The sequence below is a fragment of the Pelobates fuscus genome, chromosome 4, assembly GCF_036172605.1.
Source record: "Pelobates fuscus isolate aPelFus1 chromosome 4, aPelFus1.pri, whole genome shotgun sequence".
Lineage (NCBI taxonomy): Eukaryota > Metazoa > Chordata > Amphibia > Anura > Pelobatidae > Pelobates > Pelobates fuscus.
The window spans coordinates 325,927,161-325,945,113 of NC_086320.1; the positions used below are offsets into that span (position 1 = coordinate 325,927,161).

The 17,953-nt window shown below is 36.4% G+C and overlaps 1 protein-coding gene across 1 annotated transcript in view; it reads left to right on the forward strand.

Moving 5' to 3' along the window:
• MACC1 (MET transcriptional regulator MACC1) overlaps window positions 1–7,864 on the forward strand; it is a 37,646-nt gene extending 29,782 nt beyond the window's left edge. The window contains exons 3-5 of the mRNA XM_063450723.1: window positions 128–2,169; window positions 4,860–5,048; window positions 6,699–7,864. Coding sequence (XP_063306793.1) covers window positions 128–2,169; window positions 4,860–5,048; window positions 6,699–6,908 — 2,441 coding nt within the window. The 3' untranslated portion in view covers window positions 6,909–7,864. The remainder of the gene's footprint in view (window positions 1–127; window positions 2,170–4,859; window positions 5,049–6,698) is intronic.
• The last annotated feature ends 10,089 nt before the right edge of the window (window positions 7,865–17,953 follow it).

Genomic DNA, 17,953 nt, shown 5'->3' on the forward strand with positions numbered 1-17,953 from the left:
CAGATGGATTGGAGGTGGCAAACAATGTCTACCTACAATTTAGAAAATATTCTTGAATAAATGCTTAACTAAAATAAACATTTTGAATATGTTAATATATATATATCAACCTTTATGTTTTTTGCAGGCAATAATGTGCATTCACAAGACCTGCTTATTGACTGGGCCGATGTGTTTAATGACCAACAGAAAAAGCCATCAAAACCTACAAATCCCTTTTGGAATGGCCTGTCTAAATCTAACCCTTTTCTTGATGATGTGGTTCAAGCCAACACATTTTCAAATACTAAGCATGTGTCCATATTGAAGGAAGATCCCTTTATGTTGTTCAGAGATTCGGGAAACAGAAATTCATTAGCTTCCTCAGGGGATGAACTTGATATTGATTTCCTCCTAAGGAAGGCAACTATGAGAAGATCTGGCAGATCCAAGAGTGTGTCTGACTTGTGCATTTTAAGCGACAAAGAATCTGATGATCAGAACATTACAACACAAATCTTAGCTCCTGATCTAGAGTGGCTTCAGAATGACCGTGAAGCATATAAAATGGCATGGTTGAGTCATCGACAGCTAACACGATCTTGCCTTGATTTGGATATCATGAGCCAAAGCCCAGGGTGGGCACAAACACAAGCAACAGATGCTCACATAGTATGTAAAATAGATAATCAAGGTGGCTCTGTGCAGCTTCCCAACTCGGACATAAGTATTCATGTTCCTGAAGGCCACGTAGTTCATGGGGAATATCAAGACATTGCCTTAAAAGCTATTCTTGACCCACCTATTTTGCTTAACAATAAACATTCAACTACTGTTAGTCCTCTGCTAGAAATCTCACTAAGCAACATCAATACCGTAGAAGCTCTCTTATTGGAAATGAAAATTGCAGTTGAGCGAAAGAATGATCCACTTAGCCAAGTAATGACTGAGATTGCAACCTTTTACAGCTACAACAAAGATGGTCCATTTGAAAAGCTACAAGATGGCTACATATACAACAACACTCTGCAAGTTAAGTTGCCAATTCTCAGTCGCATTACATATGTGGTAGCTGCTGCACAGGCCAGAGCTATTCAGCATCCAGCCACCAGCGTACATGACTACATTCATAAATATATCACTGTGGCAATTTATGGACCAAAGCACATACATCCAGCTTTCACTACTGTGTTAACTGTTACGGGACACAATTATACTCCAGAAAAACTTACAGTGGACGATATCAAAAAGAATGGGAAGCAAATGCCACCAGTGGTTTTTCAGCTCTGGGGAAAACATCAGTTGATATTCGATCACATTCAGCATTTGTCTGTTCATTTTGCAACAAATGATTCTACATATAATTTGAAAAATGTGAGTAACTGGAATAAGATCACAGAAGACCAACTAATGTCGGGTAAAATGATTCGTATGCAGTTTCCTTTTTCACTTAATGGCAGTGGAGATATTCACTCGTTCGATTTAATAGTTCAAATTATGGATCATCGGCATTCATCGCTGCTAAATGAATTTCATGTAAAAACTCCAAATCCTGCCCCAAAAATAAACTGTGCTTTTAAAAATCAAAATCGCCTACAGAAACGGAAAGAAATTATGTCTACTCCCCAGTTATCTATAAATAATATCAAATATCCCAAGTTTCAGGACAAGACAATAAGATTGACCAACTTTGCCGTGACTTTGAAATCTGTTTTGCGCCAACAAAAGATTGACTACCTGCTTGAATACTTTAAAGGAGACACGATAGCCCTTCTTGGAGAAGATAAAGTAAAAGCCATAGGTCAGACTAAAATTAAGGAGTGGTATGTGGGAGTCCTGCGAGGAAAGATTGGCCTTGTACATTGCAAAAATGTTAAAGTTATTTCCAAAGAGCAAGTCATTGATTCTTCAGAATTACACTTTACAACCGACATGCTTTTAGAACAAATTACATTGCCATTTAAGAAACTGACATATATTTATTCATCAATACTTTCAAATGTCTCTGAAAAGGTCTACGATTGGAGATGTTTGGCTAATGTACTAGGGTACTCACATTTGTCATTGGACGATCTATGTCTTGAAAGGACCAGTAAGGAACCTGACAGAGTTTCTTCGGTGGTCAAAAGGTTAAAAGAAGATTGCCATGCGGATTCAAAAAATAGAAAATTTCACTATGAGCTCATTATGGTAAGATTTTGTCTTTGCCTTTGTTGACTTCGTATAGATCGTTACATTTAATTATAGTTTATCTATGTAAAAACAGAGTACTTATTTCAATTTAGACTTGGTTTATTTCAACAACAACAAAAAATCCTTTCAGAGATGATCTATTTGATATAATATATTTTTTTACTTTGAGCACTTCTGTTAGCATCTCTTCTGTGTATATAGTAGTTAGTTACTGTAACTCTAGCTATGTTGTAAATTGTATGTTTAGTGTTTTAGCCAATCAGAATGCAGTTGTGAAAATGATTATGGATTAGATAGAACCTTTTGTTTATTTCTATTGTTTCCTACTGTTGCCATGCCCTACTTTCAGTAAAATGAAGGGTTTATTGCATAAGTATGTTTTGGTTTTTTTGACACGTACATCTTATGAATTTTAAATCAGTATTTGAATATATTTCCCTGTTCTGTTTCACTAAAACCAATGTTTAGCAACCCTTTAAGGATCAGTGACATTCTATGTCATAATGTGTTCTTTAAGAATACTATGCCAAAATATTGACACAAGACCAGGCCCGTGAAGACACATGCCCACTGGGTGGCCCTAAATGCACAGGCCCCCCGATAGGCCCCCTTATCTTGTGGGCTCCAGTGAAGTCACACCGGTTGCGCCAGTGGTAGTTCCGCCGCTGATACAAAATACAGATTAAGGAACAGCACACACACAATTTTTTATGGTTTTTTAATGGTTTTTTATGGTTACTTAAAATCACTATATGGCCATATCGTGTTAAGCCCACTACTATGTCGCAGTACCCCTATATCAGTGGGTCCTACGCTAATTTCAACATGGGAGATTAAAATGGTAACTATAATATTGCTTAAACTGCTACCAGAGACTCTCCTCAATTTATGCATTTCTATGGTCACCTCTAAAGGGGTACCTATAGTAGAAGGGTTGAGTGTTCAATCCAAAAGGAATCTGGTCTGGATTCCAAATATACATAGAAAAATTAGAATTGGGGGAACACATGGAACACGCATTTATCAATAGTGGTGCTGCCGTAAAGACCAAAATATATACAAAATGCAGACTAAGGAAAAGCACACACATAAAAATACAGTTTTATATTTTACAAGGCTACTTAAAATCACTTTTCTTTGCAAACATATGTGGGAATATATGTACATGTTGTGTTAAGCCTACTACTACGTCACAGTGCCTCTTTGCATGTGACCACAGGACAGCATAAATTGAGGATAATCTGTATTTTGGATATATTCTGGTATTTACCATCACCACTACTGAAAATTGCATTTTCAGGGTGTGTCCCCAGTTCACCTTTTTTTATTTATGTAAATATCTCATACAAGATACAACACACTCAATCACGCACTAAACATCAACTTCAAAGCTCACACAATGTAATAGGTTTTATAAAAACACCTCACCTAGGCAAAAGGAATGGAGGTTTAGTTACAGTATATGATCATACATTGGATAAGACTGCCACAATGGGAATGTATCCAATTTTAGCAGGTCCTACTCTAGCACTTAATGCTCCCTCCTGGGGCTCCCCGCAGTGCTAAGTTCAATATATATAATTTATGTTGTATCATGACACTAAGAAATGGTCAATAGAGGGCACCAACTCTCCTAGTCATTCTATGAAGGAAGCAATGCATGCCCCATTGTCTGTTTGATAAACATGCTAAAATATAAAATATATCCAAGTTCCAAAATCAAAAGATGAATAAAAATATACAAATTACCCCGCTAAGAAAAGAACGACAAAAAAGTTTGCTGTATTGTTGGCCAGCCTAAAATTTCTTGTGTTCTCAACATCTGCTGCCAGTTGTCCTCTCCAACACTCAACATCAACATCATTCAGTTGCCTTGAGGTTTGGGGTTTCATGTGGGTGCTGACTGTCTTGAAATTGATCAAGAACAAAGGGGTTAGACTCAATATGCATATGCCAGTGTTGACAACAAGTGGAAAGTCATGAATTCATATATTATCCTAGTACAGTTTGTTTTTTGTAATGAATGTGTGAATTTAGATCAATTGATTAAATAGTCCATTGATTTGAAGTCATTGGCTGTATCTCTTCAACTGCTTTGAAACTACAAGCTCCATGATGCGCCACAATCATTCGAAAATAAATTAAGCATGTCTGGGGGGGCAGAGTATCATGACGTTTTAGATTTGAAACTGAAAAGCTTAGGTTTGACTATCATTAATCAACAGAACAATCCATTTTATTTGTTTAACCATAACACGCAGTGCTATGTTAGTACTAACGATAACATAAATGTATTGTGCCTGCCAGCATTATTTAAACTGGATTTGACAAAAAAAAAAAAAATAGATGCAGTAATAGAACTACGAAATTGATTAATCCAGAGTACGCTGTTTAAAAGTGGTAATCTATTGATTAATAATTTATATGGCGTCTGTATTATGGAATGAATGGTAAATACTCAATGTTTTCCTGCACTCATTCCTCCTCAGTTTCAGAAGAGTCTGATGGTTAATTCTATGAAATTCTAGAATATATGTTTCCACCCAATAGATGGCAAAATGTAACCAATATTTAAATAAAGCACCATGTCTTCTTTAATTCCTTTTAATTTTTGCTCTTTCAAATAAACCTCCGTGTCCCATTAGATTTTTATTATGATTTCTGATCTCATTAAATTGTTTCTCCAGGGTCTTGTGAAAATGGACTGTCAGGGATTAGTAGCTCGTTTAACACAAGACACGGTCATTTTGACAGCTGCGGTGCAGCTGGGTGTTCGATGGAGGGAGTTAGCTGAGAAGTTAGCAAGACTTACTAAACAACAAATTGAAGCTTATGAAATCCCCCATCAAGGAAAATCTGGAGAAGTCAGTTTACAGGTAAGGTTAAAAAAAAAAAAAAAAAAAAACACGTAAACTCCATGTGATATATTTTAAATGAAAGAATCCATAAACCGTGTATTCTTTGAACCATTTACCTGCCAGATAAACAATGCATTGCAAAGAGTATCTCAATCTTATTTACATTATTTGCATTATTATTAAATATGTAAACATTTAAGCTAATATAGTTATGAAGGAACTTTTCAAACTACTTACAAATAGAGGTCCAACGTTTTCTGCTGTTCACTTTCACAGGACATTCTAGTGAAAATCTTTTTCATTGTATGGTTTCTTTCTTCGGAAAAGTAAAAATGCTGTTGCTCTCTTTCTCTCATTTTAAAGACACACCTCTTGTTGGAGCTATTTGAGCTGTGGTATACAGGGGGGTTATTAAGTGGCTTCACTAGGGTTGGTATCACTCAGTGCGGTAACTCATGGTGACACCCCGACCTGCTTAGTTGACCTCTGGGCCAGTGGCAGCGCTGTGGGGCAGAGAAAGTCAGAGTCAGGCACTGGGTAGGCTAGTTTCATAACTGGGAGGAGGAAAGACTCTGGCTCCTTGTAAGGCTAAGGAATACCACTACAGCCCTCTGTGGAGCCTGAAGTACCCTGGTGCACTCCCAGAGTAAGTAGTCAAACTGTTTAAGAACAGTTTGACAACTTACCTGGGGTACACCTGGATAGTGACTGTAGTGTGGGGTTAGAAGCAATAGTGGGAGGGTTAAGAGCAGTAGTGAGGAGTTAGACAGTAGTGGTGCTGTAGTTGGGGGGAGAGGGGCTATATTGGGAGATATTATACAGGGAAAAACATTGACTTCATGTTTAACCCGTTAAGGACCAAACTTCTGGAATAAAAGGGAATCATGACATGTCACACATGTCATGTGTCCTTAGGGGGTTAAAGAATATTCTATACATAAATTGTTTAAGATCAGTTACCCTAGCAAGAAAGTATCTCAATTGCATGCATTCCAGGGTAATAAACTGTGATTATAAGAGAGACTAGGCTAACCTCTACATTAAAAATTTACTAGCCACTTAAATTGAATAAATTGTGCCTGGTACTTTGCATCTTTGTATTCCACTCCAAAAGTAGGGCAGAGAGTTATATAAAATATGAGTGGGGAGCACTTTCCCCACTCTCTTTCCCCTCGCCGTCTCAGATTGCACGTATGTGCTCTGAGCCGGCAATATGGTCCTACCAATGGCTTCTCTATAAGAATCCTTTTGATTGGACCACGTGAGTCCCTGGGAGACTTTAGAAGAGATGGGGAAGGCAACTCTATGAGCATCGCCTGGCACTGGATTCCAAGTATGTGAAAAACATTTTATTGCAGGTTTTACTACAAAATTTGAGGGGGAGGGACTAATTCCCAATAGGGTATTTTAAACTGAAAAAGGTCCCCCCACAAAAAAAACCCCTTTAATATAATATGTGTTATGTATGGTATGTATGTACAAGATCACCTCAAGTTGTGTGCAATTTACTGTAATTAATTAATTTGCTCTAGTTCCAGCAATATATATATATTTAGTATCTGCTCTAGTAAGGGCATCACTTTGTATGAATTTTTTATCAATAAGAAAATAAGTTCCACTGCTTCGTAATGTATAGCTATTCAAATGAATCTCATTTCTTCTCTTCAGATGATGTGGAAACCAGCCTTTGACTTTCTGTTTACTTGGGCTGCCCACTATGGAGAAAGTTACCGTGATGTCCTGCAAGACTTGCACTGTGAATTAGACAAAATGAAATATCCAGTAACCAGACCGTGGAGGGAACTGACCGGAGCCCTGATTTTTGTGAACTGTTTAGAGGTTTTCCGAATAAACGCTTTTTCTACATTTGAAGAGTAAAGTGCTTTCCTTGGGATGCTTTGCTCGAGATGCGATGTGTACCTGCGATGCAGATACGACAGTGGGACACTGTAAAGGATAGAGAGACTGGTTTGTACCTTGTGCAATATGAATATTAAATACATAGCACAAATATGGTGTACGTATCAATACATTTTAGTTTAAACTTCTATGCCAAGTGTTACAGAGGTGTACACTGCTATGCAAAAAAGGTAGTAGTATAGCCAATGGCTATGCACCCCACAATCACCGGCTTTGATCCCAAAAATAGTATACTATACTTGCTTTGTAAGATGGGATAACAATCTGGGAATCGGGGGCTGACATTTCCACCGTACTTGGTAAGTGTGGAATCTTCAAAATCTTCAAAGAAACTGGCGTGTTTCAAAGGCAAGCAAATATTTTTGTTAATAAAATTTCCAAAAAAAATTCAGCACAAGGTATCTGTAAGGCACAGGAATTGGAAAGCTAAGAAAAGGTAAATGAATTGTGTATTCAGTTGACTCCTTCCACTTACTCTTATAAGTGATGGTCTTCGTTTGTTTCATAAACACAACTTTAATTGGTGTATTCTTAATGCACTTCTGAAAGGTCATTACAAAATAACAAGCAACAAATAAATTACAATGCCTTAATTAGAAAGCAGTGTGTATATTGCAACTGCTTCATGTATGAATGTTTCAGAGATTTGCAAGTCAATAACAAAAAATATAAAAAAGGAATCGGAAATCTTATTGTTAATTACCTCAAGGGGACATTTATCAAACGGGGATTGTATTGCATTTACAATTTATTTGAAATATATAGACCAAATGAGTTTATTGCTTTGTGTATTTTTTTTTTTTAAATCTGCATTTTAGAGCTAGAAGTGTTTAAATTCTATCATTGGTTAGGTTGTGTTAATGTTGGTCTACATCAGGGGTGCCCAAAAGGTAAATCCCCAGATGTTTTAGAACTTTAAGTCCCATGATGCTTTGCATACCTTTAGAATGCTTTTAGAATGACAAAGCGTCATGGAAGCTGTAGTTCTTTGACATCTTGAGATCTACCTTTTGGGCACCCCTGATCTACATTAACAGTCTATTTATTGATTAGATCCTTAGATCATCTATCAGCATAACATAATTATAATTGTATTTATTTTTGCAGAATATGGGTAATATATTTGTGACAGGCCAGGTTAAACATTTATTTGGGAATCAAGTACTGGGATAGATTTCTGAAAAAAATATTGACTTTTATTTTATTTTTTTTACGGTGTACTTAACAATAATCCACAACACAGATACCATAGCAATCCGAGAAATAATATAATAAAGTATATAAATAGACACTAAAGCCTGTCTATAACTATGGAGTTTCGAAAACACAATTGTCAGGTCAATCGAAACGCTAAGGGAAACTTGCTCAGATGATCACAGGTGATGCTGCAATTAATTAGTAAACTCTAAACAGTGGTCGGTATTAGAGAGGGTGGACATGAAAAGCACCCAGATCTTAAAAATAGGGGTAGATCTTTCAAACCATTTGATATTTTTTATTTATTTATATTTTTTTATATTTTTTTTTTTTTTGCCACACACATCTGCCAGATGTTGGTGTTCATGCTTAACAGATGTTTTTTTTTTTTGCCAACAATCATTAATTCCAATAGGTATAGCTGATCAAGTTAGCCTGCTGGGAGATGTTGCCATATTATATTTCCTCTCAGTGCAAATGCTGTTGTTAATCTACAATACTCCGTGTAATATGTTGTAATCTATGTTTGTACATGGTGGATTATTAAGCATATGTTATTCCGCCAAGTTGACTGAAATATGTGTTTACTGTTCATGTTATTAATTTGTACAGATATCATTATAAATGTGCTATGAATATTCTTAAATGTATTCTCTCTCTTTTTTTTCATTACTGGCTATGAATTTGGTGATGTTCATACAATGGACCTGTGAAAATGTTTGCATAGCAGGGCTTTCGAAAAAAATGGGTTCTGAAAGCTGCAGCTTTTTGTTGTTGTTGTTGTTAAACTACAAGTCCTAAAAGCAGTGCCTGTGTTACATATGCTGTAAATATATATATATATATATATATATATATATATATATATATATATATATATATATAATATATATATGTGTATTAGTACAATCTATAATAAAAAGGAACATTCAAAAATACTAGTAATTATTAAGGCCAAAAGTTAAATAATGTCGTAAAAAGTTGTGTTGGTGCCTTGAGTGACCATTAATTAACTATTAATGCAAGCAGTTTTTTTGTTTGTTTTTGAGACCTGTTTATTGTGTATTTCTAATGTTTGGTTGTCATTTGCTGTCAGTATTGAAAAATGTGAACGTCTTTAATGTAAAAAAATGAAATAAAGCATATTGCAGGTATTTGTAGGTTTTACACACCAGATACAAAGTTAATGTGACATACAGATGTGTTCAGTGTTTTCCATTACGAGCTTATTAATAATTTAAAACACTTCATTGATGTGGTTTTTTTTTTTCTTAATTGCTCAAAATGCATTGTTTTTGTTTTTATCCTTCCTGGCTAATAAATATTTCCAATACAGATATTTTATTAGTGTTGAGGCTTTCTCTTCTTCATTAGTAGCCAGATATTTAACAAAGATAAAATGTAATATAAATATAGGAGATTCTTAGAGGCTCCAAGGCCAGCAAAACTATAGGGCATTGAATTCTAGGTCAGGACTAGAACGAAGACTGGATTTTACTTCTTGAAATTTGAACTCCTATCGAATTAACTTGTATTTTTCTAATCAATTTGATATCTAACTGGGCAGACTAGATGGGCCGAATGGTTCTTATCTGCCGTCACATTCTATGTTTCTATGTGTCTATGTTTCTATATTTATTTCAAAGTTAAAATTTACATTGTTTTGTATTAAATTAAATGACAATGGCTATTATTCAGTCAATACCAAATTATAGGGAATTGAAAAGCAAACAGCAATAATTAGGCTAAATTAGCGAAGCTTTGATTATAGCTGAGCCGATACATTTTTCAAAATTAACATTTTTTTTTCAATTTTTTTAGCTATTTCATATTCATTGAACTAACATTTGATGTTTATTGAATAAACATCTAAGCAGCGAATATAAAACCAAATTGCCAAATTTTGATTAAACCCGCTGATTTGGAAAATATTCTTAAACTTGGCTATAGTTACAGCTTGACTCCTAATCTTGGATTTAGCAATTCAGTTTACAATGTAGTTTCTTCCCATCACTAAGTCACTAGCTGACTAAGCACAACTTTATATTGAATATTTCTGCAAATTTGGACGAAAATATTTTTGGACACTACTCAGCACATCTGTATTGACAAATATTTTACACATCATTTTTCAAGACAAGTTTGTGTTTCATGTGTAAGAAAAGCAGTATGATATTAAAATGCCAGTTTTTATTTTAAATACGCTACTTTGTTATATGTTTTATACATTTCCTGTAAACCTGTGCACACCTGTATTTAAGACTGATTACCTCTTTCTTTATTGTTACACTTATATATTTATATATTGTGCTGTAAAAAATAAACATTTTTATAAATTCCATTGAGACTATAAAAAGTCTGTGTCTTGCTGAATTAATAGAATTACTTAAATCACGAAGATTGAGAACTATTCCTGCAGATGAGTTTGCATATTATGACGTCAATCAGTTTATTGCATCTGTACATGTGTAAAGGGGATTTAGACTTTTGACAACCTGTCAGAAACATTTCAAGAATAATCTAACAATGTTGCCAGTTTTATATTTATTATGTAATAATAACCCTGCTAATATAGAAACAATTGTGACACAATATACAGTCTACGTAAGGATTTGAATTAAATCAATACTTTTTAAATATTACTTTCAATTAACACTGGACCAAATACAAGTTGTCTTGTCGTTCTGGGTGCTCTTTGCATTATGTTGTGACAAAGTTGGCGAAAAAGTAGGCCATCCCACCGTAAAACTGGAAAAGTATCATTGGAGTTTGTAGTTCCACTATGTACTTCTATGCTCTTATTTTTTTATTTGTTTTTTTAAATGAGGGAAAAAAGGATACAGTTCTTTGCAGAATGTAGTGGTCTAAAAAAATTAAAAAAAAAACAAAAAACCTTCTTTAAAATCACTTCTAAAATTTGGTAAGTTTTACAGGTATAGGAAACATAAAAATTGCACATTAAATATGATCTAGACCTCATCATAAACCACAAGGCCGATTGTCCCAAAATGTCTCCAAGATAATATTACTATCCCTAATAACAACTGCATATGGTAACTGCCATCTGGGAGCTTATATGCTACTAATCTGTGTGGACCTGGACATGTGTGTCCCAGTGCTGTAGTAAATTAAGGACCCCCAACACTGCGTGGTGGTAGTGAAACTGTAACTTACAATGAATATCATAAAGAATAGTGTTCTCTTCCTCAGACTGATTTTGCACCTTAAAATTGTTGAAAACACCTGCTTAAGAATTGTTATATTAAAAGGCAGTGTTGAGGTGACAGTTCTCCTTTAAATCACTTGTAAAGATTATCAAAAAATATTAAATCGAGGCCCAAGTCAAACAACAATTCATTTTCAGTTACAATATATGATCATACATTCTATAAGATGGCCACAACTTCAGTGTGCCACAATTTTGGCAGTGTGCATTCGTACACATTATTATCTGTACTTGTGCAATTAATCTATACATGGGATTTCAACGCATGGTGCTCCCTGCAGATGGCGCAATTGGAGGGTTGCAAACTGGAGTTTGACCAGACAAACCCAGAATATAGGAGCTTATTCTGGGAATTACCGCTCATATATATCTTGAGCCACTCCAAGCTTCAAATGGAAATGTTTAATGGTACACTCCCTAGTTGAGGATTTACAGTAAGGGACAAAAAGTATTTTATCCCCTGCTGATTTTGAACATTTTCCCACTGACAAAGAAATGATCAGTCTATAATTTTAATGGTAGGTGTATTTTAACAGTGAGAAACGGAATAATAAACAAAAAAATCCAGAAAAACGCATGTCAAAAGTGATTTGCATGTCAATGAATGAAATAAGTATTAGATCCTCTATCAATCAGCAAGATTTCTGGCTCCCAGGTGTCTTTTATACAGGTAAAGAGTTGAGGTTAGGAGCACTCTCTTAAAGGGAGTGCTCCTAATCTTCACTCGTTACCTGAATAAAAGACTCATTTAATCAGCAGAGCTACAGATACATCACATGTCAAAGAGTGTAATGCAACTCTGCATTGTGTATTTGTGCAAGAATCCTTGCCAGAAAATAAAATCTAATTTTATATGTTTTGGCTAGTCTGAATCCCTAAAGGAGAAGATTCACCTATCCAAGTTGTAATTTGTAGATAGCTTTTTATTTATGCTTAAAATATAACAGGAGTCTGAAAATATCATAATGTTCTTGTTTAGGCTAACTTTTCCATTATAGGTCTGCTTCTTAATAAAGTTACAGGTCAGAATATAGATCTGTCATTCTGGAAATTGCTATAGAAAGAATTTTAACTTTGAAGGACTCAGAGCCCCAGAGGTTGCCCGTGTCACAAAAAGTCAATAAATGTATCTTTAGTGTAATTTGCTAACGTTGAGACAATATTAAAAGAACATCTACACTTGATCGTGAGAAACATAAGTACATCAAATTGTCATGCAAAATATTTCTAAGCAAATAAACAAAAAAACAGGCATAAGCTGCATCGAATTGTTGTGCAGCTCCATCTGGACTCTGAACACTGCCCAACCCTATTGCACGGGTATTCTGAAATACTCACTAGCTAATACCAACAGCTTAATTAACAAAAGATGAGCAGTCTGTGAAAGAACGTGTGTAGCCAATGATAATTCCTGTTGGCCCTGCTGTGTGCCATGAGGTGCGGTGAGAAGATCAAAGTTCTCCCTCTCTGGCACACAGGAAGTGATGCGGTAGCCGGCATGGGACTGAGAGAGGAGACCTGGCCAGCAGCTCCACAGGGTTCCTCCCGAATGTTTGGAGCATTGCCGCTGTTACCATAGTAATGCGCAGATCTCGAGAGAGTGAACTCTAGCTGAGCAGCGCACTAGAGTTCTCTCCCCACTAGGACCACCAGAAATTACAAGCAATGTCTCCCCTCCTTGGGCAAAGGTAAGAAGGGGGGAGGGTTCAATGCTTTTTTTTTTTTTAATTAAAAACACAAAACAAAACGTGTAACATATTTGCATTAATCTGCCCCCCAACACACAAACATATTCACACAATGCACCTCTCTCACACACATTGCAACCCTCTCACACACACACACTGCTCCCCTACACACATAACATTCCAGACACACACTAGATCCCGTACACAACTCTGGATCATTTCCTATACACACTCTCTGTCCTCCAAACACGCACTAGATCTCAAACACACACCACAGATCCTGTACAGACACACACTGCACTACTTACACATACACATTGGATCCCCTATGCACACAGTAGATCACCTGTGAGCAAACACATACTACATTCCCTAAACACACACTCTCTACAACCCCTACACACACTACATCACCTATACACACGTAAACTACAGCCCCTACGCACACACTGGCTACATCCCCTATACACACTCTCACTCTCTACATCCCCTAGCCACACATATTCAAACAAAGACACAACACAATTGAAACTGAAATTTACACAAAACACCACACCATAATCAGATCACTACTCATACATGCAATCCCACAAAAATACTCCAAACAAACACACAATATGCTTTCCTGGCCTCTTTGTCTTCTGGTATCCCACTTATGGAGACACCAGAGACAAGTTACAAGCAAACACACCGCGAGCATGTTAATACATTTGCTTGCACTGCGCAGAACAAATAGAGGGCCTTTTTCTCATGCTAGGGCTCTCCAGCAGAGTTATGCGCATGGCCTTCCCTGGAAGAGCAATGAACCAACATGCTCACTTTGATAGGAAATGTCTTTGTCATTGTTGATGACAAAACACCTCTCTCTGGCTTTGCCCCCTTTTCTCAGTGGACCTCTGTGATTAAAAAAATTCCAGGGCCAATTTTTTTCCCCAGTCCAGCCTGGAAGAAAGGAGATTTCATCTAAGACAAAGAACATTTTTTTTTTTTTTTTACGGTAAGAGCAATACGGATATGGAATTCTCTGCCTGAAGAGGTGGTTTTGTCTGAGTCCATACAGATGTTTAAACTGCAATTGGATAAATACTTGCAAAAACATAACATACAGGGATATAATTTCTAATTAGTGGGGTAATAGCTGCTTGATCCAAGGAGACATCTGACTGCTATTTTGAGATCAAGAAGAAACTTTTTCCCAGTTTGTTGCAAAATTGGAAGCGCTTCAGACTGGGTTTTTTGCCTTCTTTTGGATCAACAGCAAAAACAAATGTGAGGAAGGCTGAACTTCATGGACACAAGTCTCTTTACAGCTATGTAACTATGCAACTATGTAACACTTTGTTTAAAATGTAAGCTATGGGTAGTGGCTTCTGGTAGAGAAATGTGTTCCTCTACAGGCTAATAATCATAACTAGAATATTTCATACTGCAAAATAATGAAAATAAAAATGTTTGTACTTGATTTGGGTGAGATTCATTTTATAGATATCTATAAACAGATTGTTTGATCAATTCTTTTTCTAGCATAAAACATTTCCATCCATAGGTTCAGCTTTTGATTTTATCTGCATTTTATATCATATTGCTCCTCTATTATCTGAAGAAACTAAATATAAAACATTGAGGCAAAAAAGCTCAAATTAGGATTTTGTCTACAATCCAAACTGTTTGTAATCATACTGTTTGTAATAAACACTTTCACCTGCTTAACAATCATTGTGTAACCTCCTGTTCTAAGCATGGCTATCTTTATATACAAGAATACATCTGCAAACTACTCTGTACATTGTATTGTCATATTGCTTTAAGTAGTCTACATGATAAAAATGTACTTAAGTTCGTCCTTAATGTATGTGAGGTATTTTCTGAATTGTGCAATGCTCCATTCAGCTAAACGTTTTTGTATTCTAAAATGTAAAACAGACTTTTTATAAACAGACTCCGTTCTCCAAGGAACACACTTTATAAAACTCAGTAATATGCATGTTATCTGACTGCAAAGAGTTTGACTTTGCATTAATGCCCAATACTAATGATTGTTACAATTTAAAAAGGCAATTTTCATAAAACACAATTATGCTCTGATAACGTTGGAGAGAGTCTTTGCATCAAATTGCTTTGCAGTCTCATAATATGATTTGTTTCAACCGCTTATAACTCTAGCTCAAGTCAAGTGGATATGTGCATTGTTAGCATTGTCAATGATGGGAATATGAGAATAGAGAGAATGAAAATGAATTTAATCATTTACTTCTATGCATTCTTTAAGGAAATGTGCAAAATGTTATCCTGTGATTAAAAAAAAGGGTGAAAACCACACTTCAGCGAGTGTGGGAAACGTACTGCATATTCACAGATTTAAAGGAACACTATAGGGTCAGGAACACAAACATATTCCTGATCCTATAGTGTTAAAAACCCCTTCCCCCTAAATATAGTAAAATCTTACTTGTATTCAAGTCTGCTGCTGCTGGCTCTGCCCCTGGTCTGCCTGCTTGGCTGGCATAATCAGAAGTGATTCTCTCAGCCAATCACAATGCTTTCCCATAGGATTGGTTGAGACTGTCAATGAGGCAGATCAGTGGCAGAGCCAGCACAAGCCAAATGCAGCCCTGGCCAATTGGCATCTCCTCACAGAGATGCATTGGATCAATGCATCTCTATGAGAAAAGTTCAGCGTCTCCATGTGTAATCTAGAAAATACTTTTCATGGATGAAAACATGCAATCTCCTAAATGAATACCCCCATCCACATAACAGCTTCAGATCACTGAAGTTGTTAAGGGGGCAGTATTGTACCTGGCACTGGAGACAATATTTCTAGAAGGATATTGATACTTTGCAAAGAGTTCAGAGATAGGTTAAACTGGTTCATGGATTGCAGGAAAGGTGAGAGGATCTTAACATGTATAGCTTGGAGGACAGACGAGACAGGGGGGATATGATAGAAACATTTAAATACCTAAAGGGAATCAACACAGTAAAGGAGGAGACTATATTTAAAAGCAGAAAAACTACCACAAGACGACAGTCTTAAACTAGAGGAGCAAAGGTTTAAAAATAATATCAGAAAGTATTACTTTACTGAGAGGGTAGTGGATGCATGGAATAGCCTTCCAGCTGAAGTTGTAGAGGTTAATACAGTGAGGGAGTTTAAGCATGTGTGGGATAGGCATAAGGCTATCCTAGCTATAAGATAAGGCCAGAGACTAATGAAAGTATTTAGAAAATTGGGCAGACTAGATGGGCCAAATGGTTTGCTTTACTGGTTTGCTTATTGAGGCTTGGTAGTGCTTGGGAAGCAAAATCCCAAGCACTACCAAGCCTCAATAAGCAAACCAGTAACCAACCTCATGCTGATGAGTTGCATTAACAACGAAACAGCTGTCCATGAGTGGTTCACTGGTTTTGCATATTTTCCTAAATTGTGTTCCAAGCAGTTGTATACTGCAAACACAGATTAAAAGGAATCCATGTTTAAAATGGAATAAGGCAAAAATGTGATTCTTTGTTAAACTAATTTGCATATGCCCACCCAGAATCCTTTGCGGTTGCAACATCGCTGCAGTTTTGGGATTTCTGTGGGAAAAGCAAGTCTTATGGCTTGACTTATGTGCAGATTTTTGTTTAACATTGTTTTAACTATCCACAGACTTCAGGTGGAAGGGGTTTTCAATCACAATTTTTCCCCACCATAACCTATTTGGATTTTGCTTCTCTCTCTCTCTCTCTCTCTCTCTCTCTCTCTCTCTCTTTATATATATATATATATATATATATATATATATATATATATATATTAGTAAGAGTCTGCTAGAATTATCCTACATGATGTTATTTTTATATAGCAAATGTCTCTGTGTGTGCATGGATAGTTGCAATGATTATTGTGCTGTAAGAATGATTTAGTTCTAGAAGTTTCTGTTTGCTCTTCCTTATAATGTATCAATTTTATGTTTTCCATTTTCAATTTATGTTCAAGAACATAATGATGATCTATTGATTTTTATGCATAATATTTATGGATGTCAAATAGGCATTTTGCCAAGCAGCCAGCCATTTGAATCAGTTTATTTCTGTTTTGCTACTACATAATATTTGATGTTATACTAAATAAACAAAAGTCATCTGTTGTACAGAAAAACATCTCTGGATTAAAAAGAACTCCCACTGGAAGCACCCACTGCTACAAACTTTATAATTCTAGTCCATTCTTTCCAAGTTCTCTTTAGATTTTACATGAGTGATACTTAGTGATGTACCGAACTGTCCGCTGGCGAACAGTTCCCGGCGAACTTAGCGTGTTCGCGTTCGCCGCGGCGGGCGGACACATGCGCAGTTCAATCCGCCCCCTATTCGTCATCATTGGGCAAACTTTGACCCTGTGCCTCTCGGTCAGCAGACACATTCTAGCCAATCAGCAGCACTCCCTCCCTTCCACACCCTCCAACCTCCCTCCCAGCATCCATTTACGATTCATTCGGAAGATGCATGCTTAGTGAGAGGAGGGAAAGTTTAGCTGCTGCTGATTAGATAGGGAAATTGATAGCTAGGCTAGGGTATTCAGTGTCCACTACAATCCTGAGGGACTCATCTGATCTCTGCTGTAAGGACAGCACCCCAAAAGCCCTTTTTAGGGCTAGAACATCAGGCTGCTTTTTTTTTTTTTTTTTTTTTTCTGTGTAATGTAATTGCAGGTGCCTGCCTGCCAGCTTCTGTGTGAGGTTCACATTGGATACTGTGCCCACTTGCCCAGTGCCACCACTCATATCTGTTTTTACAATAGGTTAAGCTTTAGATTTAAAAGAAATAATTTTTTTTCACTGTAATAGAAGAGCAGTTGCCTGCCTGCCAGCTTCTGTGTCAGGTTGGATGCCTTGCCCATTTGCACA